General features: G+C 54.0%; 1 protein-coding gene across 2 annotated transcripts in view; it reads right to left on the bottom strand.

Annotated features, from left to right (window-relative positions):
• The window catches only part of LMO1 (LIM domain only 1), a 44,116-nt gene that overhangs the window by 6,108 nt on the left and 15,277 nt on the right, over positions 1-22,731 (bottom strand). For both annotated transcript variants that reach the window (XM_060177231.1, XM_060177230.1), the window contains exon 2: positions 52-265. In XM_060177231.1, coding sequence (XP_060033214.1) covers positions 52-265 — 214 coding nt within the window. The remainder of the gene's footprint in view (positions 1-51; positions 266-22,731) is intronic.

The following is a 22,731-nucleotide window of genomic DNA, read 5'->3' as shown; positions in this document are numbered from 1 at the left end:
GGGCAGAGCCGGCGGAAGGCAGCCCAGTGGCGCGTGCGCGGCCAGGCCCACCTCAGGTAGTCTCGCCGGCACAGGATGAGGTTGGCCTTGGTGTAGAGGGTGGAGCCCACCTCCCCCAGGCGGCAGTCACAGCAGGCGCACTTGAGACAGTCCTCGTGCCAGTACTTGTCCAGCGCCTTCAGCAGGTAGCGGTCCTTGATCTTGCGGTTGCAGCCGGCGCAGCCCTTCTGCTTCCCTTTGGGCTGGACGGAGAGCATCGGTACACCTGCGGGGCGAGGGGGCACGGAGACAGACGGACGGACGGGTGGGTGCAGGCTGTGGCCTCGGAGCACCTGCACCACCACCTCCTCCAGGGACTGGGGTGCCCAGGAGCCCCCGCCCCCACTCCCGAGCAACCCCCTCCCTGGCACCGGGTCCTGGTGGTGGGCTGTGGGGCAGCGTCGGCAGCAGCGTCCGCAGGCCTCCGGTACCCTGTCCAGAGCCTGCAGGCAGCGCCGGAAGCCCAGCTCTGCCCCAGGGCAGGACACAGCCAGGGCAGCCCCCTCGCACCAGGCAAACCCCTACTCCCACCCCCACCCCACCCCACGCGGTCTCCTCCAGTCAGTCTGAAGGCCTCAGCACACAGCCACCACCCCATGGTTCTCTCAGGTGCCCCATGACGAAACGGTGATGGGCTTGGGGTCCACTAGGACTCTCGGATCTTCTGCTTTCTTCTATGCATTGTGTGGGCATTTAGTCTTCTTAGCCTGAAACCCCAGCCTTGCAGCCTCCTGGTCTATTTCTAGAGAACCAAGGAGGTGTCAAAACAAAGTGCGACATTCCAATGACAGCCCCAGGAGGAAGCAGAGGCTAGGTAGGGCTCTCCCCAGGACTGCGTCTAGCTGGACTCCACCCTTCTGCCTGTCTGGCCTGAGGAGAGGAGGCTCCAAGCCTCTGGGGCCTTATTCGTCCCACTGGGGGAAGAATCTTTAGGCCATCAGCCCTCTACCAGGGCCCATGGAGGCTTCCAGCGTGACAAAGTGCTCCTGACCTTGCCATGACAGTCACAACTGGCAGGGCTGTGTGGACACTCAGTGGACAGCAGGCAGGAGTGTCCACACACAAAGGAGCACAGGACACAGGGAGGGACACTTGAAGGGGTGGGAGGAACCTGCACACCCATGTGGGGAACTCAAGAGCCCGGTCTGGAGCCCTGCGGGGTCGGTGGGGGCTCAGTGGGGAGTTGCCCCAACCGGGCTTAGGAGGTCTGTCCAGTCTGCTCTGGAAGGGGCAGAGGACTCCTCCCTGCCTCCCTGGCTTTCCAAAAGAACAAGTTTGTGAGGGGCTGTGGAGAGAGCGTCCCGTCCCAGGGCCAGCAGTAGGGCCTGTCGCCGGTGAGTGTGTGAAGCTCCCGCACACAGGGGGTTCAGCTGCCCCCTAAATCAGACCTCACCACCTGAGGGGACGCCCACACCAGCATGTCTGCACTGCCCCACCTCCCACGGGCCAGGCTATCACCTCCTTGGAGGAGTGAACCCGGCCCCCAGAGGAGCCCAAGGAGCCTGGTGCAGCCAGGTAACAGCTGCCGGGGGGGGGGTGGGGGGTGGGGTGGGGTGGGGGGGGGCGGCACTGGGCCAGGCCGGGCACGCGGCAGGCACCCCAAGGTGGTGCCCTGGCCTTTGGGGCTGAGCTCTGCCTGCTGGGACCAGGACTGTACCAGACTGCCTGGCAGCACTGACACGTGAGCACTGGGGCTGGACTGGCATGGTGAGACGAGCATGGTGAGACGTCTTGAGTTCTGTTTGCCGGGGAGGCTGAGGTGGTGGGGAAACCTGGCTCTCCTCTTTGTGGGGTGCCCACCCTGTGCCCACTCTCACTGGGCATCTGGGGCTGAGAAACATGCTTGGAAATATAGCAGGGCTTGGGGTGCATGTACTGTCTGCTGCTCCCCAAATGGAGTGAAGTGCTCCCCAAGGAGCAGGCTGTCCCCTCCCAGCCCCCACCCTGCAGACACCTCTTCCCACCCCCACGCCCTCCCCTGGCTCAGGGAGCTGCGCCTCGGGCCATGCAGTTCCATTAAGGAGACAGCATCCCCTTGCTGGGAGTCCATTTGGGATCCATTTTAGTGTTATCTAAAAATCAAATCTACATGGTAATCCTTTTAATGTACTCCTGACTTTAGGAAAAAAACAGCTGTGTGCTCCTTCAGGAAAGGTTCTGAAAGCATTACTCAGTAATTACCACTCGCCCAGGAAAACACTGCTGAGGAGGGTGACGTCTGCACCCGCATGCTGGCACCCACGGGGGCCCAGCGACACACTGAGCGTCCCCTCAATCTCAGTGGGGAGGGGGCACATCTGAGGGGAGAAGGGCTGTCCTCCCACTGCCCTGGATGCCCTGACAGAGGATATGGGACAGGGCAGCCTCCCCGTCTGACTCACCAGCTGCCAGACATCGCCCTGGGCTCTTTAATCAGAGCAAAGGCCAGCCAGTGGCGGAGATGGGACAGTGATGGTGGCAGAGGGACTGCCAGAGGTCACCGGTCTTTCCCAAAGCCTCCCGCTGGCCAGGACTGAAGCCCTCCTCTTCACCTCCCCCCCACACACACACACACATGGTGACCGACTGGGAGGCCCTGGGTGATTCCTGCCTCCTGCCCCCTCTCCCTGGCAGGTGCTTCCCTGAACGGCCAAATCCACAGCTGCCTGCCGCCATGCTCTTCTGTGCATAGCCCACGGGCCTGGCTGTGGACACCTGCCACCTCCTGGAGGTGGGCCCCTGTCCCACTCAGCCCCCAGTCACCGCCCTGGGGCTCCATCATGGTCACCACTGGCCAGTCCAGCCGGCATCCCAGGCCCCTCGCTCATGCTAGCGTGACTGCCTGACTTAGGACCCGCAACGCAGGCGGAACTCTGGAGTACGGCCCCTTCCTGTCCCAAAAGGGGTCTCGCTTGCTTCTGCCCCAGGCCCTTCACGCTGTGCCTACAGATCTCAGTTCAGTTCCCAGCGCTGCACCAAAAGGAAATGTGTCCTGGGGCCAGGCAGTGCTGCGACTGGTAGAGCACACATGTCACCATGCACCAGGACCTGAGTTCAAGCCCCCGGCTCCACTTCAGGAGGGAAGCTTCACAGCCAGTGAAGGAGTATTGCCAGTCTCTCTCTCTCTCTCCATCCCTCTCTCTCTCTCTCTCTCTCTCTGTCTCTCTCTCCCCCTCCCTTTCTATTTTTCCCCTCTCTCTTGACTTCTCTCTGTTGCAAAGGAAGGATCAAAGGCAGGCAGGCAGGCAGGAAGGAGAGCCAAGCCTGTCCTGCCCGCCCTGCTTCACCCCAAAGGTCAGAGTAGACAGGCTTTTTCCCTATGGTTTTATCTTGACATAGATTCAAAACGTACAGACAAGTAGCAGGAATGGGAAGAATTCCTCTCCTCCATTCACCCCAATCCTCTAACTACAAACGTTTTTACCATGTTTACTTTAGTCCTTCTTATCTACCTGCCTATGGTTTTTCCCTGACTCACAAGGCCTCTGTACCACTAAGAGCTTCAGTGTGGACCACGCAGCAGCAACAGCACTCTCCACGTGGCTGCAGAGAGTGACTCACACTAGGCGGCGTGGTTGGTCCCATGGCCTGATCCCCAGACCGCATTCAGACTCGACCAGGTCGCACACACTGCACGTTCTGGAGGGGCACCACATTTAGACATCGTCCACTCTACTCAAGTCTGGGATGCATTCTCTGGGCTTTAAGATGGAATCTCTGAAGAACACAGGCTCATCTTCTGCATAATCTTTTTCCATTGGGACTTGTCCTGAACCACTGACGGGATAACTTTAGTTCCTTCACGCTTCAGTTTTCTTTTTCTTTTTTCTTTTGGATAGGACAGAGAGAAATTGAGAAAGGAGGGGGAGACAGAAAGGTGGCTCAGTGGATAAAGCATTGGTTTCTCAAGCATAAGGTCCTGAGTTCAATTCCCAGCAGCACATGTACCAGAGTAATGTCTGGTTCTTTCTCTCTCTCTCTCCCTCTCTTATCTTTCTCATTAATAAATAAAATCTTAAAAAGAAAAGAAAAGAAAAGAAAAGAAACACAGAGAGAAAGACAGACAGACATCTGCAGACCTGCTTCACTATTTGTGAAGCATCCGCCGCTCTGCAGGAGGGGAGCCAGGGACTCAAACCCAGATCCTTGGTGGGTCCTTGAGCTTTGTGCCCCACGGCCCGGCCCCTTCAGTTTTCTTAGTTGCAAACTGGGCATGAAAATCATGTTCACAGCTGGAGAGAGAGTTGGGCTGGTAGAGCAGTGGTCTTTCATGGGATCCCATCCCAATCTTGGTTGCAAACTGGGCATGAAGATCATGTTCACAGCTGGAGAGAGAGTCGGGCTGGTAGAGCCGTGGTCTTTCATGTTTACGGATCTCATCCCAATCTTGGTTGCAAACTGGGCATGAAAATCATGTTCACAGCTGGAGAGAGAGTCGGGCTGGTAGAGCTGTGGTCTTTCATGTTTACGGATCCCATCCCAATCTTGGTTGCAAACTGGGCATGAAGATCATGTTCACAGCTGGAGAGAGAGTCGGGCTGGTAGAGCCGTGGTCTTTCATGTTTACGGATCCCATCCCAATCTTGGTTGCAAACTGGGCATGAAGATCATGTTCACAGCTGGAGAGAGAGTCGGGCTGGTAGAGCAGTGGTCTTTCGTGTTTACGGATCCCATCCCAATCTTGGTTGCAAACTGGGCATGAAGATCATGTTCACAGCTGGAGAGAGAGTCGGGCTGGTAGAGCCGTGGTCTTTCGTGTTTACGGATCCCATCCCAACCTTGGTTGCAAACTGGGCATGAAAATCATGTTCACAGCTGGAGAGAGAGTCGGGCTGGTAGAGCCGTGGTCTTTCATGGGATCCCATCCCAATCTTGGTTGCAAACTGGGCATGAAGATCATGTTCACAGCTGGAGAGAGAGTCGGGCTGGTAGAGCCGTGGTCTTTCGTGTTTACGGATCCCATCCCAATCTTGGTTGCAAACTGGGCATGAAAATCATGTTCACAGCTGGAGAGAGAGTCGGGCTGGTAGAGCCGTGGTCTTTCATGGGATCCCATCCCAATCTTGGTTGCAAATTGGGCATGAAGATCATGTTCACAGCTGGAGAGAGAGTCGGGCTGGTAGAGCCGTGGTCTTTCATGTTTACGGATCCCATCCCAATCTTGGTTGCAAACTGGGCATGAAAATCATGTTCACAGCTGGAGAGAGAGTCGGGCTGGTAGAGCCGTGGTCTTTCATGGGATCCCATCCCAATCTTGGTTGCAAACTGGGCATGAAGATCATGTTCACAGCTGGAGAGAGAGTCGGGCTGGTAGAGCCGTGGTCTTTCATGTTTACGGATCCCATCCCAATCTTGGTTGCAAACTGGGCATGAAAATCATGTTCACAGCTGGAGAGAGAGTCGGGCTGGTAGGCCGTGGTCTTTCATGGGATCCCATCCCAATCTTGGTTGCAAACTGGGCATGAAGATCATGTTCACAGCTGGAGAGAGAGTCGGGCTGGTAGAGCCGTGGTCTTTCGTGTTTACGGATCCCATCCCAATCTTGGTTGCAAACTGGGCATGAAAATCATATTCACAGCTGGAGAGAGAGTCGGGCTGGTAGAGCCGTGGTCTTTCATGGGATCCCATCCCAATCTTGGTTGCAAACTGGGCATGAAGATCATGTTCACAGCTGGAGAGAGAGTCGGGCTGGTAGAGCCGTGGTCTTTCATGGGATCCCATCCCAATCTTGGTTGCAAACTGGGCATGAAGATCATGTTCACAGCTGGAGAGAGAGTCGGGCTGGTAGAGCCGTGGTCTTTCGTGTTTACGGATCCCATCCCAATCTTGGTTGCAAACTGGGCATGAAAATCATGTTCACAGCTGGAGAGAGAGTCGGGTTGGTAGAGCCGTGGTCTTTCGTGTTTACGGATCCCATCCCAATCTTGGTTGCAAACTGGGCATGAAAATCATGTTCACAGCTGGAGAGAGAGTCGGGCTGGTAGGCCGTGGTCTTTCATGGGATCCCATCCCAATCTTGGTTGCAAACTGGGCATGAAGATCATGTTCACAGCTGGAGAGAGAGTCGGGCTGGTAGAGCCGTGGTCTTTCGTGTTTACGGATCCCATCCCAATCTTGGTTGCAAACTGGGCATGAAAATCATATTCACAGCTGGAGAGAGAGTCGGGCTGGTAGAGCCGTGGTCTTTCATGGGATCCCATCCCAATCTTGGTTGCAAACTGGGCATGAAGATCATGTTCACAGCTGGAGAGAGAGTCGGGCTGGTAGAGCCGTGGTCTTTCATGGGATCCCATCCCAATCTTGGTTGCAAACTGGGCATGAAGATCATGTTCACAGCTGGAGAGAGAGTCGGGCTGGTAGAGCCGTGGTCTTTCGTGTTTACGGATCCCATCCCAATCTTGGTTGCAAACTGGGCATGAAAATCATGTTCACAGCTGGAGAGAGAGTCGGGTTGGTAGAGCCGTGGTCTTTCGTGTTTACGGATCCCATCCCAATCTTGGTTGCAAACTGGGCATGAAAATCATGTTCACAGCTGGAGAGAGAGTCGGGCTGGTAGAGCCGTGGTCTTTCATGTTTACGGATCCCATCCCAATCTTGGTTGCAAACTGGGCATGAAGATCATGTTCACAGCTGGAGAGAGAGTCGGGCTGGTAGGCCGTGGTCTTTCATGGGATCCCATCCCAATCTTGGTTGCAAACTGGGCATGAAGATCATGTTCACAGCTGGAGAGAGAGTCAGGCTGGTAGAGCCGTGGTCTTTCATGTTTACGGATCCCATCCCAATCTTGGTTGCAAACTGGGCATGAAGATCATGTTCACAGCTGGAGAGAGAGTCGGGCTGGTAGAGCCGTGGTCTTTCATGTTTACGGATCCCATCCCAATCTTGGTTGCAAACTGGGCATGAAGATCATGTTCACAGCTGGAGAGAGAGTCGGGCTGGTAGAGCCGTGGTCTTTCGTGTTTATGGATCCCATCCCAATCTTGGTTGCAAACTGGGCATGAAAATCATGTTCACAGCTGGAGAGAGAGTCGGGCTGGTAGAGCCGTGGTCTTTCATGGGATCCCATCCCAATCTTGGTTGCAAACTGGGCATGAAGATCATGTTCACAGCTGGAGAGAGAGTCGGGCTGGTAGAGCCGTGGTCTTTCATGGGATCCCATCCCAATCTTGGTTGCAAACTGGGCATGAAGATCATGTTCACAGCTGGAGAGAGAGTCAGGCTGGTAGAGCCGTGGTCTTTCATGTTTACGGATCCCATCCCAATGTTGGTTGCAAACTGGGCATGAAGATCATGTTCACAGCTGGAGAGAGAGTCGGGCTGGTAGGCCGTGGTCTTTCATGTTTACGGATCCCATCCCAATCTTGGTTGCAAACTGGGCATGAAAATCATGTTCACAGCTGGAGAGAGAGTCGGGCTGGTAGGCCGTGGTCTTTCATGGGATCCCATCCCAATCTTGGTTGCAAACTGGGCATGAAGATCATGTTCACAGCTGGAGAGAGAGTCGGGCTGGTAGAGCCGTGGTCTTTCATGTTTACGGATCCCATCCCAATCTTGGTTGCAAACTGGGCATGAAGATCATGTTCACAGCTGGAGAGTCGGGCTGGTAGGCCGTGGTCTTTCGTGTTTACGGATCCCATCCCAATCTTGGTTGCACACTGGGCATGAAAATCATGTTCACAGCTGGAGAGAGAGTCGGGCTGGTAGAGCCGTGGTCTTTCGTGTTTACGGATCCCATCCCAATCTTGGTTGCAAACTGGGCATGAAGATCATGTTCACAGCTGGAGAGAGAGTCGGGCTGGTAGAGCCGTGGTCTTTCATGTTTACGGATCCCATCCCCATCTTGGTTGCAAACTGGACATGAAGATCATGTTCACAGCTGGAGAGAGAGTCGGGCTGGTAGAGCCGTGGTCTTTCGTGTTTACGGATCCCATCCCAATCTTGGTTGCAAACTGGGCATGAAAATCATGTTCACAGCTGGAGAGAGAGTCGGGCTGGTAGAGCCATGGTCTTTCATGTTTACGGATCCCATCCCCATCTTGGTTGCAAACTGGGCATGAAGATCATGTTCACAGCTGGAGAGAGAGTCGGGCTGGTAGGCCGTGGTCTTTCGTGGGATCCCATCCCAATCTTGGTTGCAAACTGGGCATGAAGATCATGTTCACAGCTGGAGAGAGAGTCGGGCTGGTAGAGCCGTGGTCTTTCATGTTTACGGATCCCATCCCCATCTTGGTTGCAAACTGGGCATGAAGATCATGTTCACAGCTGGAGAGAGAGTCGGGCTGGTAGAGCCGTGGTCTTTCGTGTTTACGGATCCCATCCCCATCTTGGTTGCAAACTGGGCATGAAGATCATGTTCACAGCTGGAGAGAGAGTCGGGCTGGTAGAGCCGTGGTCTTTCATGTTTACGGATCCCATCCCAATCTTGGTTGCAAACTGGGCATGAAGATCATGTTCACAGCTGGAGAGAGAGTCGGGCTGGTAGAGCCGTGGTCTTTCGTGTTTACGGATCCCATCCCCATCTTGGTTGCAAACTGGGCATGAAGATCATGTTCACAGCTGGAGAGAGAGTCGGGCTGGTAGGCCGTGGTCTTTCATGGGATCCCATCCCAATCTTGGTTGCAAACTGGGCATGAAGATCATGTTCACAGCTGGAGAGAGAGTCGGGCTGGTAGGCCGTGGTCTTTCATGTTTACGGATCCCATCCCAATCTTGGTTGCAAACTGGGCATGAAGATCATGTTCACAGCTGGAGAGAGAGTCGGGCTGGTAGGCCGTGGTCTTTCGTGGGATCCCATCCCAATCTTGGTTGCAAACTGGGCATGAAGATCATGTTCACAGCTGGAGAGAGAGTCGGGCTGGTAGGCCGTGGTCTTTCATGGGATCCCATCCCAATCTTAGTTGCAAACTGGGCATGAAGATCATGTTCACAGCTGGAGAGAGAGTCGGGCTGGTAGGCCGTGGTCTTTCATGTTTACGGATCCCATCCCAATCTTGGTTGCAAACTGGGCATGAAGATCATGTTCACAGCTGGAGAGAGAGTCGGGCTGGTAGGCCGTGGTCTTTCATGGGATCCCATCCCCATCCCCAGGGCTGCATGCCTCTCTTCACTCTCTGCCTCGTGTGAAATTCTCTCTCCTGTGTAACGGAATTTTGAAAACAGGAAAGCTGTGCCCCTGCTCCTCTCAGAGTCCCTGTGATGAACGAGGGAGTGGTCTCTGTGATTGCCCAGGACGGAGGGGCCTGGCCTCACAGGTGAGCGGATGAGCGGCCCCTGGAGTCAGGAATGAACTTGCTCACTGCTCTACCGCCAGGCCCCATAGTGCTGATGGGCTTTTATTTATTTTGAGACTAAAGAGACCTGAATGTTTCCCGGTGGTTAGATGCTCATGTCCAGCATCCCCCAAAGGACAGCTGGGTGGTTGCTGCACATGTGTGCAGAAGGATGTCACCCCAGGCCTGACAAGCTGCCACGGGTCCGGTGGGCAGCGGGGCAGGGGCTACTGGAGCAGCCCGGAGGGTGGCTTTTCTGGGGACACAGGCACCTGGCATCCCTCACGCCAGGTCCAGGTGCCTCAATACTAGTCCCAGGCCAGTGCCCACACTGTGCAGGGGCTCCCCTTCCTCACCTCCTGAGGCCACAGGAGCCTGGGCTGAGCTTGCCCAGGGCTGAGGGAACCTGCAGGGAAAGGACACTAACTGAACACTCGGCAGTGCTTAGAGAGGCCTTACAAGACAGGAAAACACCATCACTCCCCTGTAAAAGAGAGATGCAAGAAAAGGGTGTGACCCAGGTCACATCGTTGTGAAACTATCCAAAAGCAAAGACAAGAAGAAGCTAATGCAGGCCACTAGGGGGAAAGGATCTGACACACAAAGGCTGAACCACCCGGCTGTCTTCAGATCTCTCACCACAGACTTGAGAAGCAAGGAGAGTGTGGAATGATATATTCACGGTATTAATCGATAAGGGCTACCAGCCACGAACACTCTATCCTGCCAAATTATCTTTCAAGTATGGAGGAGAAATTACAACCTTCCCAAACACACAGGAACTGAAGGAATCCACCACCTCTATATCCTGCCTTGCAAGAACTACTGAAAGGAGTCCTACCTGAAGAGAAGTCTAACTGAGCTCATCAGCAGTGGAGTAGAAGTAGAAACACAAACAATAGCAGTGAAAGCAGCAAAGACATCATAAAAGGGTGGACAAAACAGACAGAGTGACAGGAGCAGTGTCTGTGAACCAAGGCCCACACACAGCAGGACACAGACAGCTTCCCAGGTGCGCCATGAGAGGCAGCCATCTGTCCTCTCCACGTTAACTTATTCCAGTGCCCAGTACGGAGCTGGCACATCGGGGCTCAGCAAGCACCACACGTGCCTGGGGGCACAGTCATCACACACTGCCAGGCACTGGTCCACAACACTGTCCCACGAAAGCACAGGCCCAGCTATTGCGTTCTTCAGGGTCTGGAACCCTGGCACCCTCAGGGGGCTTGTCACTCCACGCGGGATCACACCGGGCCTGCAGCTAAGGGCAGGGGCCGGGACGGGGCCTGCCAGCCAGCTGCCCCCTCAACATCAATCCCATTTAATAAGGAAATTTGAAAGTGTGATCTCATTCTGCAGAATCTCTTTGAATCTCGTTTTCTCGGAAGTAACTTCATTTCATAGGGACACATCCAGCCTTGTGAGGAGCCCTCCATTTCACACCAGTTTTATCTCCACAATTTCTCGTCTCACTGCACTCCTCTCCCAGGGCCCTGCCTGGTGGCAGGTGAGACCTGAACTAATAGCATTTCCTACTCATTTGGAATCAAAAGCCAACGAGAACCACTGTTGAAATGCTTGGCTACAGCCACCCAGATCACACTCATTACTGCCCCTCTGTGTACCCGTCTGGAGGCAGGGTGCCTGCTGGGTGTTTACTGGGTGCAGTGAGGGGGGCATTCAGGGAGGAGGAGGCTGGGGGTGGGCTGGAGAGACACTCAGATGAGGAGCACCTTCCATGGTGGCCCTGATCCTCCATAGCTGAGTGGCGGGCAGCACTCACAGTGTAGATACAGAGGGGGTGGTGGCACGCCTGTCTGAGCACGTTACCCTGCTCCAAGTCCCGGGTTCAGGCCCCCACTTCCCACCTGCACAGGGGAAGCTTCTGAAAGGTGAAGCCAGTGCTGAAGGTCAGTCTCTCTCTCTCTCTCTGTCTCTCTAATTAAATTTATTTACTGGTTAGAGACAGCCAGAAATTGAGAGAGAAGGGGGTGGTAGGGAGAGAGACAGAGAGATACCTGCAGCCCTGCCTCACCACTTGCAAAGCTTTCCCTCTGCAGGTGGGGGCTGGGGGCTCGAACCCAGATCCTGGAGCACTGGAATGTGTGCTCAACCAAGTGCACTCTACCCGGCCTCCTCTGTCTGTCTATCTTCCCCTTGCATCTCACTTTCTCTCTGTTCTACCAAAGAAAAAAAAAGAAAAGGGGGGGGGGCTTTGGTAGCAGTGGGCTTGTTGTGCAGGCACCAAGCCCCAGCAATACCCTGATGACAACTTAAAAAGAAAGACCAGGGACCCTGTAGGCCAGTGGCTCCACCTGAGATCAGGTGCTGCCTCCCAGCTGTGCCTCGGTTTACCCTCCTGCTAAATGAGGGCAGCCTACTTTAAAGGACTGCCATGAGGGTGAAATCAGATAATGGGTACGAAACATTCGAAACATTGACAACACGCCGACACACCAGCTTGTGGGACCAGCTAAGGGGCTGGTCTACAGTCGTAAAGCTGGTTGAGGGTGGGAGACCTTGTCCCCTCAGATCTGAGAGAACCCCCAGGGCCTCTCTATTCTATTTTACTTAGTTTTATCATTTTATTAGTGATTTTGTATTAATTTACAAAATTACATGTCAAGAGGTGTATAATTCCACACCATTCCCACCACCAGAGTTCTGGCTGACTCCTCAGTACCCCTGCAAGTCACCGCAGTTCCCCCAAGGCTGCAGACATGGGCCAACCATCGTCTCTGCAACTATCTGTCTCCATCTGTACACAACTGCCTTCCAGGTCCAGTCCTCTCTTTCCCTCCAAGCCACTCAAGAGTTACTACCTCCAAATGTCCCTCCCCTTTCCTCCTCTCTCTCTGGGTCCTGATGGAGCTGGAGTTCAGAGCCCTCATCTTCTTCCTCCTACCACTTCTCCCCCACTGGGACTGGGGATCAAGACTGTTTTGGGGGTGCAGAAGGTGAGATGGCTCAGACCCCTCCATTCTCATCATTAACGTGACCCCGGACACTAGAGCGGTGCCCACAGAACCATCCATTTTCTGCTGCTTTGGTGAACGGGTCCTGTGACTGTCAGAGGCTGTGTGTGCTCTGGGGTGTGCTCCGCTGCAGGCGTGATCCCCGGGGACAGATGTTCTTTCCTAATACCCTAGTTGTCTGAAGTCCTACACACGTCCAAGTGGGCCTGGAGATGTCCTGGGCCCCAAACCTGGCCTTCCCCCACAGTGCTTATGCTGTCACCTGCCAGAGGCCCAGGCCCCAAGCTCAGAGTCACCCTCAGCCTCTTCCTCACTGACTGACCCCTAGTCCCCACCCCAGAAGCTGCTTCCACTTCCTAAGCTGTCCCCATCTTCCATCTTCCACAGCGCTGTGAGGAGAGGCCTAGCCAGCTCCCCCTGTGTCTCTGTCTGCAGTCCATTCCCATGGACTGCAGCAGCCGGACAGACTGTTCGGAGCAAAGCAGGTCACGTCCTGGCTGCACCAGAGACCCTTCAGCACGTGCACATTCTTCACCAGGTCTCTGTGCTCTGACTCCCCCGCCAGCCTGAGCTCCAGCTCAAAGAGCCTTTGCGGATGCTGCCGCCACTTCCATCACCCACTCCCGCTGCTTACTGGCTCCCACTCACCTGCGGACCTCGCGCTTAGCCTCAGCTCCTCAAAGAGGCCTCTGTTCTTGCCCTTGTTTTCTTATGCTAATGGATCCCCAGTCATTTTCTTTGCAACAACAAAGTGTGATGGCTCTACTTTGATATGATTTTAACTTCAGAGAAATGCCTGAGGGGGATAGGTGGTGGCACACGTGGTTGAGCACACACGTTACCACCCACAAGGACCCGGGCTTGAGCCCTGCTCCCACCTGCAGGGGGTACACTTCAGGAGCAGTGAAGCAGGTCTGCAGGTATCTATCTTTCCTCTCCCCTCTCCCCCTCTCAATGACCCTCCATCCTATCAAATAAAATAAAATAAAAAGAAAGGAGCCGGGCAGTAGCACAGCGGGTTAAGCGCAGGTGGCACAAAGTGCAAGGACTGATGTAAGGATCCGGGTTCGAGCCCCCAGCTCCCCACCTGCAGGGGAGTCGCTTCACAGGTGGTGAAGCAGGTCTGCAGGTGTCTGTCTTTCTCTCTCCCTGTCTTCCCCTCCTCTCTCCATCTCTCTCTGTCCTAACAATGACATCAATAACAACAATAAAACAAGGGCAACAAAAGGGAATAAATATTCAAAAATAGAAAGAAAAAAGAAATGGCTGCAGGAAATGGTGGGTTCATAGTGCTGGCACTGAGCTCCAGCAATACCCCTTGGTGGTGAAAGGAAGGAAGGGAGGGAGGGAGGGAGGGAAAGAGAGGGAGAGAGAACACAGAAAAGAAAGGAAGTGCTTGGGGTCTGTCACAGGAACACAGACCCCAGGAAGGCCTATCAGGGGTTGTCTCTGACTCAGAATCATGTCCCCAGCATCGAGCCTCCTAGCTGCTGCTTTTCCATCAGTCAGTGAATGGAGAGGATGGAGAAACCTCTCCAGATGTCCCTGGCAGGGATCTGCTGAAAGGCAGGGTGGGCTTGGGCAGGCCGGGTGCTGTCCTGGCCTCAGGGTCCTGACATGGGGAGCTGACGCCCTATGACAGCCTAGGACCTACTGGGCCTTTGACAGGCTCTACAGGACTCACTGAGAAATGGCAGCTCTTATGCAAAAATAAGCCCTCTACTCCTTAGAAAAAGGGGCAGCAGTCACATCTGCCAGCCCTGCAGCCTCAGGAGAAAGTGAAGCCCCCCCAGCTCCACCCCTGCGCACACCCTCTGTGAGTGGACGGTGGGTGCAACTAGGGGACCCTGGCAGCTCAGCCTGCCCTTCATGGCACTGGCTGCCCCAGATCTGTCTCCTAACTCCCCACCTGAGGGTCCCCCAGACCTACTAGGTCACGACTGTGCTGCCCTCCCCTCCCCATCTTGTCTGAGCCTCTGAGGGCTGTGGGAGGCAGTGCCCAGAAGTCTGTTGCAGGGACCCAGGGACTGCCCATCCAGCCCCTCCTGGGGTAGCAGCCGGCAGGCATCTGAAAGCCGCCTTCCCCAGACAGCAGCTTGGCTGCTCCCTGGGCGCCGCAGTGCCCACATCACCCATCTAATGAAGCTGGACTCCCGAAGGGCCTGCAATCTCTGTGGAGGGGGAGGAGGGCTGGGGCTCGCAGGCGAGTCTCAATTTCACAGCATCAGGAACGTGAGCACCAATGCACTGAACCAGAAAACGAGAGTCTGGCAGGAGCTGCAGACACACCGTGAGCGCTGGGGGATCAGAGATTAGGGCCCTTCAAAATCAATTTTGAATTCAAACTTTTAAATGTGTTATCCAGACTCGAGAAGGGGACCCTCCGGGCAGGCTCAGCCCAGCCAGCTGTGGGGCCTGCTTCTGACTCCAGGCAGCATGGGCTGGGTGAGGGCGGGAGGGGGCATGCACCCCCCACCCTGCTGCCTGCTTGGGGTGCTGCCCTTGGGCTCCCAGTAGGCCTCCTCAGCAACCAGACCCCGATGGGAGGGTCTGAGAAGGCCCCTGCAGCCCCGGGTTGCAGACAGGCCAGATGAGAGCCTTAGTCCGGCCAAGGCTTCCCAGGGGGAAAATGATGGTTCAAAACAAAGGCCTTCCCCTTGGGAAAGCTGGGAGCAGTTTGGCTGTGAGTGTCCTGGCAGGGGAGCCCCGAAGTGGGTGGTCGGAAGTCCCCGCAGCAAAGATGCCACCCTGTGAGGGTGAGTCAGCGGGGCAGCCTGGCTCCTGGGAACCGTGGGTGGCCGCAGCAGCATGACTTCTCTGGTGCGCCCAGACCACATGTGGAGGGCCCAGCAGCACGCGGGCCCCAACTGGGGCATGGTCCTTGCTGGAAGGGCAGCAGGTCTCAAGGGGAACCTGAGTAGCAGACTCTACAGCAGGACGTGAATGCACCCCAGGGCCCCCCAAAAGTGGGCTTTGAGAGGGCTGGGCCGGCAGAGGATGCCCCTGGCAGCCCCAGCCATACCCACTCCATGCTGGGCAAGTCTCTCTGACCCTGTAGATCCTCTGTGGGGGCCCCGTCTCCTGGCTGTCAGGCTACCTCCTGACTTTACGTCACACTCCTGGGAAATTCACCCTGTGAGCCTCTCTCCAGCTTTGAGGCCACAGAAGGCATAACAGAGGTCTCCCCAGGTTGGGTCGGGTCAGGTCGAAGCCCTTCTGGAACAAGGAGCACCAGGAAGGGTCGGGGGTCACCACGCCACAGCCGGAAGAGGAGGCAGAGACAGACAGACGCCCAGCTCTGGAGAGGGCTGCGGGCTCTGTGAGGAAATTACAAAGCGGGCCGGGTAACGCTGCTTTTAGTTACAGCACGAGCTGCTGCAGTAACGTGCACCTGGGGAATGTTTAGAGAAGGCACTAATGATTTCTTCCCCAGTGGTTAATAAATTCACTTCCAGATCAATTTGTTCGCGATAGAGCCTGGCGAGCGGAACCCACGCGGCAGGCACAGTCGAGTGTGTCTTTTTCAGTATAAATGATTTATTACGATGATTAGCGGCACATAAACAATTTAAAATACAACGCTAATTAGTTTGGGGAAGAAAGGAGGGGAAAATCCATCCTGCCTCTCTCCCCATTATGTTCTACTTCTCTAAGTGTGTACTTTTTAATTAAATCCAAATGTCACAATAAATTTTAAAGTGTTTTATTACTGCTCGGGCTAACGATGGTGGTCATGCAGCCACCTCCTCCCCCCGACCCCTCCCCAGGCATCTGCAGGCTGGGCTGGGGGTGAGGACTGAGGGCACCAACAGGCTCTGAGATGGAGGGTCTCGCTGAAGGCTCTGGAAGCCCCTCCTGGTTCTGGCCCCCAGTCTGGAGAACTCTGGGCCAGCCCAGGGGTGTCACCTCCTCAAACCTCCCTAGTCAGCACAAGTGCTAACTGCCCAAGGCTGACCCCAGTCAGCCCAGAAACCAGCCACTCCTCAAGGTAACTGGACCCCCCAGCACCTCCTGCCTCGTGCCTGCTGTGTCCTACACAGCATCTTTCCAAGTTCTTGTTTGGAGGCTCAGAACAGGAAGCACTACCCCCATTTCATGGACAGGAAAGACCGAGGCAACGACTTCTCCCACGTCACACAGCAGGAAATAGAACTTTGCAAGCCTTTATTCCTACAGGGTGGCTCCCCACCCCCCCCCCCGGCATCACATCTAGCCACGTCTGGGCCCATCAAGGATGGGACACCGGGACACACGTGGCTGCTCCTGGATTTAGACCCCTGCCTTGTCCAGAGGTGCAAGTAAGGTGAGAGTTCAGGCCAGGCACTCTGCTGAGTCTGGGTTCAAGTTTGGGCTCTGAGTTGGGGAGACAACATCATGGCTATGCAAAGGACTTTCATGTCTGAGGCTCTGAGATCCCGGGTTCCATCCTCAGGACAACCATAAGCTAGAGCTGAACAGTGCACTGCTGGCCTTTTTCTCTCTGTGAATCTTTCTCATTAAAATTAGTAAGGGGCAGGGTAATAGCATAATGGTTATGCAAAGAGACTCTCATGCCTGGGGTTCCAAAGTCTCAGGTTCAATCCCCCACAGCACCATAAGCCAGAGCTGAGCAGTGCTCTGGTTCTTCTTCTTCTAGCATTTGCCCTTCTTCCATAGCCAGTCAACAGCGTCAGGCTGAAAGCTATCAGGAGCTGCTTGTTGCTGGCTTTGAAAGTGACTGGGATCCATGTGGATTCAGTCGGCTAGGAAGGATCGTCAGTTTTCCCAATGAATGGGTACTCACGGGATGCACCACGGGAAGGTCGATCCAATGCATCCGGTAAAAATAATGAATTAATCAATTAAATGTTTTTTAAAAGTTCAGGCTCTGCCGCTGCCCTACAGAGTAAACTCAGAGTAAACTCTGCCCAGTTCTTTCTGGTCTCTCCTGGGCTTCTCTGCCAGCAGAACTGGAGCAATAAAGCCAACTTGCAGGGCTGGGAAGCCCACACAGACGAAGCCAGCGCTGTTTCTGCTATCTTTATATAAGTAATAATAATTGCTAACAAGGACTCTGGAGAGGAGGAGGGACCACTAACAGCCCCATTTGCCAGACCACAAAGCTGAAGCTCACAGAGCAAAGCACATACCTCAGACTCCACCAAAATTTAAACCCAGCAGGGTCCAAGATGCAGGCAGCCTCCCTTTCAGAAGTGCTGACAAGGAAGGATGGCTTATCTCCTAAATACTTTTGTCTTGTTTACGCAAAACACAAAACAAATACCCCTAGACCTACCACTTGACCTAGGAACTCACTCCTGAAGACATGCCCAAGGAAAAAAAATTACCACACAGAAACCTGCCCGTAATCACACACGGTAGCGAAAAAGCAGGAAGCGGAACTTTGCAAGCCTTTATTCCTACAGTGCGATCTGTCCTCCCCACCCCGGCCTCACATCTAGCCACATCTGGGCCCACCAAGCATGGAACACGGTGGCTGCTCCTGGATTTAGACCCCTGCCTTGTCCAGAGATGCAAGTGAGATGAGAGTTCAGTCCAGGGACTGCTGAGTCTGGGTTCAGATGCCTATCAACCGATGAAGGGATAAAGAAAATGTGTTTTATACAGGCAGTGGAATATTATTTGGCCATAAAAACACACTGGTTACCTGCCACAACACAGGGAAATAGGCTGGGAAAGAAGGCAACCACAGAAGCCACAAACTGTGTGATTCCACTTGTGTGAAGTATCCAGAACAGACAAGTCCACAGAGACAGAAAGTAAATTAGTGGCTGCCAGGGACAAGGGACAGGAGTGACTGCTAATGGGTGCAGAGTCCTTTGTGGGTTGGTGAAAATGCCCGGTGTGTGTTCCAGACACTTGCTCCTTCTGTGGGAGCCGGTAGAGCCAGATTTCAGTCCAGTGCAGAGAGGAAGGGTGTGGCCAGGGGAAGCCTTAAGCTAAAACCAGGCTGGACAAGCAGGGACCTACAGGACAACGCTGGGTTTGGGCAGGCTTGCTGCCAGAGACTATGGTCTGCCTTCCCTGGGTTCAACTCTGACTCCAGGCAGTGCTGCTTCTGGCAGAGAGGCTCCAGTCAGGATCTCCGGGGACTGGGGGCCGGGGGGCTCTCAGATGGGCTCCAGCCATGCCTCTGCCATTTCTCTCCTGGGTCTCAGCTACCTCAGGTCCCCTCCACCCACAGAACCAGACTGCAAGTTCTAAAGGAAATGGGAGGGGAACAGAGGGAAGCGGAAATAGTTCAGCCTGTTAAGAGTACCAGTTTGCATGCCCCAGATCCCAAAGGCCACAGGTTCAACCCCCTGTACCACCTATTGCCAGAACTGAGCTGTGCTCTGGTCTCTTTCTCTCTCCTCTCACATTTGCTCCTTCACATAATAAGCAAATATTAAAGAGAAAGACAGAGGTAGGTAGATAGACAGACAGACAGACAGACAGGCAAGGACACCAGTGTGTCTTGGAACCCCACCTCCCCAGAGTCCTACCCCATTAGGGAAAGACAGAAACAGGCTGGAGGTGTGAATTGACCCACCAACATCTATGTCCAGTGGAGAAGCAACTAAAGAAGCCAGACTCCCACTTTCTGCACCTCAAAAGTAATTTTGACCCAGACTCCCAGTGGGGCAGGAATGATAGGGGGAAGATGACCAGAGACCTCAGAACTCCAACTCCATCAGGAGAGAGGGCGAAAAAGGGAGGGACTTTCGTACATAGCAATCGGCGTGTGTGTGTGACTTGGAAAGGAAGAGAAAATAGAACCACTGGGGGAAGGGGCAAATATATGCAAATACAGATAGATGAGAAATAATAGTCAACCCTATCCGCAACCTTAGGAGACCTGCGTAGCTTATAACGGAGGGAGTGGGGAGTCAGAGCTCTGGTGGTGGGAACAGTGTGGAGTTGTACCCTCTATCTTGTAATTTTATAAATCAATATTGAGTCACTAATGAGAGAGAGAAAGATCAGGAAGGTAGAAGGAGCAGGAGGCCGTCTGGGGCTGGAGAAAGGCACCATATGCAGTTCCTTTCACATGAAGCACTATCTTTTCTGCCCCGACTTTCCTGTCTTCTGATTTTTTCCCACAGAGTGGTGTGGTGGGAAGTAATTGTGGTTAGCCCCATGCTCCTGTGTCCAGGTTCCTACAATGCCATCCACCTGCGGATTTCTTTTGTCATTACAAAGTCACCCCGCTGAGCACTGGGGAGTTGCGTCAGTGAGAGGCTCAGGTGAGGCAGGTCACCTGGACCCAGTGGCCAGAGAGACCTAAGGAGCCCTGGGTGGGGATATGTCCACAGGCCAGGAGGGGGCTGCCACACCACAGGAACTGCAGTCCTGTGCTCTGGAGCCTTTCAGACTCTTGACGGGAGCCTCTGCACTGGGGCTTCCTGTGCATCCTCTGTGGTCCCTGGGTGCAAGCTGCAGGAAGTGAAGGTTTCCTGGGCTTTGTGAGCCATTCAGTAAATTCTCCAATCTGAGGCGGCCATGGTGGGAGGCACAGAGGGCGCAGGCCTGTAACTGTGGGCTCAGATCTAGCCAGGGGTGTAGGCACTGAGTGAAGTGTTAGGATGCCCAGTCCGAGACTGCTGAGGTGGTCTTGGTACACGCTCCAGAGAAGCCTGGGTACCCTGAGTGAAACAGGAAAGAGTCTCGCCAGTCCCCTCTGATTACCCTTCCCTGTTGACTCACTAGTCCATTCTCTACACGCTCAACAAGTGACCACCGGGCACCCACTAACAGGAAGCAGTCTCTTATGCCCATGTCTTGATAGGCATTATGCAGTATTGATGACTTTTTAATCAAGAAAGTGGTCTTTAATAGATTTTATAAAATTACGTTGAGGCCTTGATCATCTTCCCTAGAAGACGACCACCTTCATCTCCTCTCTCCATTTCTATGTTATTGGCATCACTGTTGCTGGGATCACTTTAATTTTTATTGTTTTTAAAAATATATACATTTAAGAGAGAGAGAGAGAAAGAGAGAGAGAGAGAGAGTCCAGAGCACTGCTTAGATCAGGCACACAGTAATGTCAGGGCCCGAACCTGGGCCCTCAGCTAGGCAAGTCCTGTGCTCTAGGTTGTTGAACACACACACACACACACACACACACGGAGAGAGAGGGAGGGAGGGAGGCAGAGGGGGGGGGACAGAGAGAGAGATTTTCTCTCTGGCCCTGGAAGCATTTTTACTGATTTGCTATGAGGGCTATGGCTGGGTCTCTGTGCCTGCATGATTTCCCTGCTCCCACTGTGTTGTCAAAAATTTGGAGGCTCTAGCTGGCCGGGCTAGCTTCACGGGCGGGTAACAGAGACGACCAGAGACACACGGCTGGGCAGGGAAGCTGTATTTCTTTATTCAGGAACAACGATTCATAAACTAAGACAAACTAGTCACCAAGCAGAACTCTGCTGTCTCTTTGCGGCGGCACAAACACTCTCTCTTACGCTGGAACTCAGGAACCCTCTCTAACTCTGCCACTCTGGAACTCTGTCGGGGTTCCTAGGGGCGGGGCCAAGCAGGCCCGCGAAACTAACAGGACTGATCCAATTCTCTTGGCGGGGGAGAACTAGAACAACCCAATGTAAAGCATACAACACCACTGGACTTATTTTTTTGTAGACAGAGGGTGAGACGGGGAGGTCACCATTCCTGCTCCTCTGCTCTGCTGTTCTAGCCGCCCCTTGTGTGGTGATGCCCACATTGAACCAGAGACTGGTGCATGATCACTCGGGGGTGGGGGGGTCACATCACATCTTATAAACCAGAGACTGGTGCATGATCACTGGGGGTGTCACATTTTATAAACCAGAGACTGGTGCATGATCACTCGGGGTGTCACATCTTATAGACCAGAGACTGGTACATGATCACTCGGGGGTGGGGGGGGTCACATCAGATCTTATAAACCAGAGACTGGTGCATGATCACTCGGGGGTGGGGGGATCACATCACATCTTATAAACCAGAGACTGGTGCATGATCACTGGGGGGGGGGGTCACATCAGATCTTATAAACCAGAGACTGGTGCATGATCACTGGGGGGGGGGGTCACATCAGATCTTATAAACCAGAGACTGGTGCATGATCACTGGGGGGGTCATATCACAATCTTATAAACCAGAGACTGGTGCATGATCACTGGTGGGGGGGGGTGTCACACCGCATCTTATAAACCAGAGACTGGTGCATGATCACTGGGGGGGGTCACATCAGATCTTATAAACCAGAGACTGGTGCATGATCACTGGGGGGGGGGGGTCATATCACATCTTATAAACCAGAGACTGGTGCATGATCACTGGGTGGTCACATCACAATCTTATAAACCAGAGACTGGTGCATGATCACTGGGGGGGGGGGTCACATCACAATCTTATAAACCAGAGACTGGTGCATGATCACTGGGGGGGTCACATCAGATCTTATAAACCAGAGAGACCTTTGTAGACAGAGGGTGAGACGGGGGGGGTGTGTGTGTCACATCTTATATACCAGAGAGAGCTTTGCCATTGTTGAGACTTATTTCCAGCAATCATTTCTACCAGAAAATATTTTCTGAGCCAACTTCTGTAGCTCTAACTTTTATCAGAAAGATTTCATTCTTCTGTCAATTTTTCAGTCAATAACATATTTTACCAGGTGCAGCCTTAGCGCTTGCCAGTTTCACTTTGTGTTAATTATTTCAACCAATTTAATTTTTTCTTGAATTTTTTTTTCTCCTTTCAATAATACTAATGAGATGCTATTCTCCTATATGCAGCCTGTCTGAGCACTGATCTGATAACACATTCCGAGGATGAAAGAGCCCCGTGAAAACATCCTTGGGCAAAAAGGCAGGTCGAGGCAGCATACTGCACAGGGCTGTTCCTGGTTGCAGCCTGAGGCCTGGGGGAGCCCTGCCCTCTGCCCTCACCCCCCAGCGCCCCAGCTCCTGCCAAGATGCCTGGCAGATGGGAAAAGTGCTTCTGGCAGTGGTGATGGCAGCTGCGTGCAAGAGATGGCTTCTCGGTGCAGGCAGAGCTGGGGTGCAGCCCTGGCGCCCCACACCTGGTGGGCTGCATACTCTGGGCACCCAGGTTCCTCTAGTCAGGAGGTATCTCAGAGGCACTGAGCTGAGAAAGAAGGTTGAGTTTCAGCACCTTTGCTGCCCAGAGCGCTCTCACCTGAGGCTGTAACTTGCACTCACTTGCCAGCAGCAGTGGGCCCCCTCCGAGGGCGGGCACTGCAGGGGCCGAATCATGTTAGATTTATATACATATATGAAGATCAAGTGTGGAGAGCAAGCAACTCAAATCCTCTCACCCGGGGTCTCTACTCAGGAGGCAAGAGAAAAAATTCTCATGGTGTAGGGTGTGTCTCTGGTCTGACCTTGGCCTCACCAAGCTGACCAGCTTCCAATCAAAAGTCCAGTTTCCAGGCATGTTACTAGCAGGCACCAGACTGCCAAGGACACTTGAAATGCGAATGA

Source organism: Erinaceus europaeus, chromosome 17 (assembly GCF_950295315.1).
Source record: "Erinaceus europaeus chromosome 17, mEriEur2.1, whole genome shotgun sequence".
Taxonomy (NCBI): Eukaryota; Metazoa; Chordata; class Mammalia; order Eulipotyphla; family Erinaceidae; genus Erinaceus; species Erinaceus europaeus.
The sequence above is the reverse complement of the archived record's forward strand: the minus strand, read 5'-3'. Positions and strand labels throughout refer to the sequence as shown.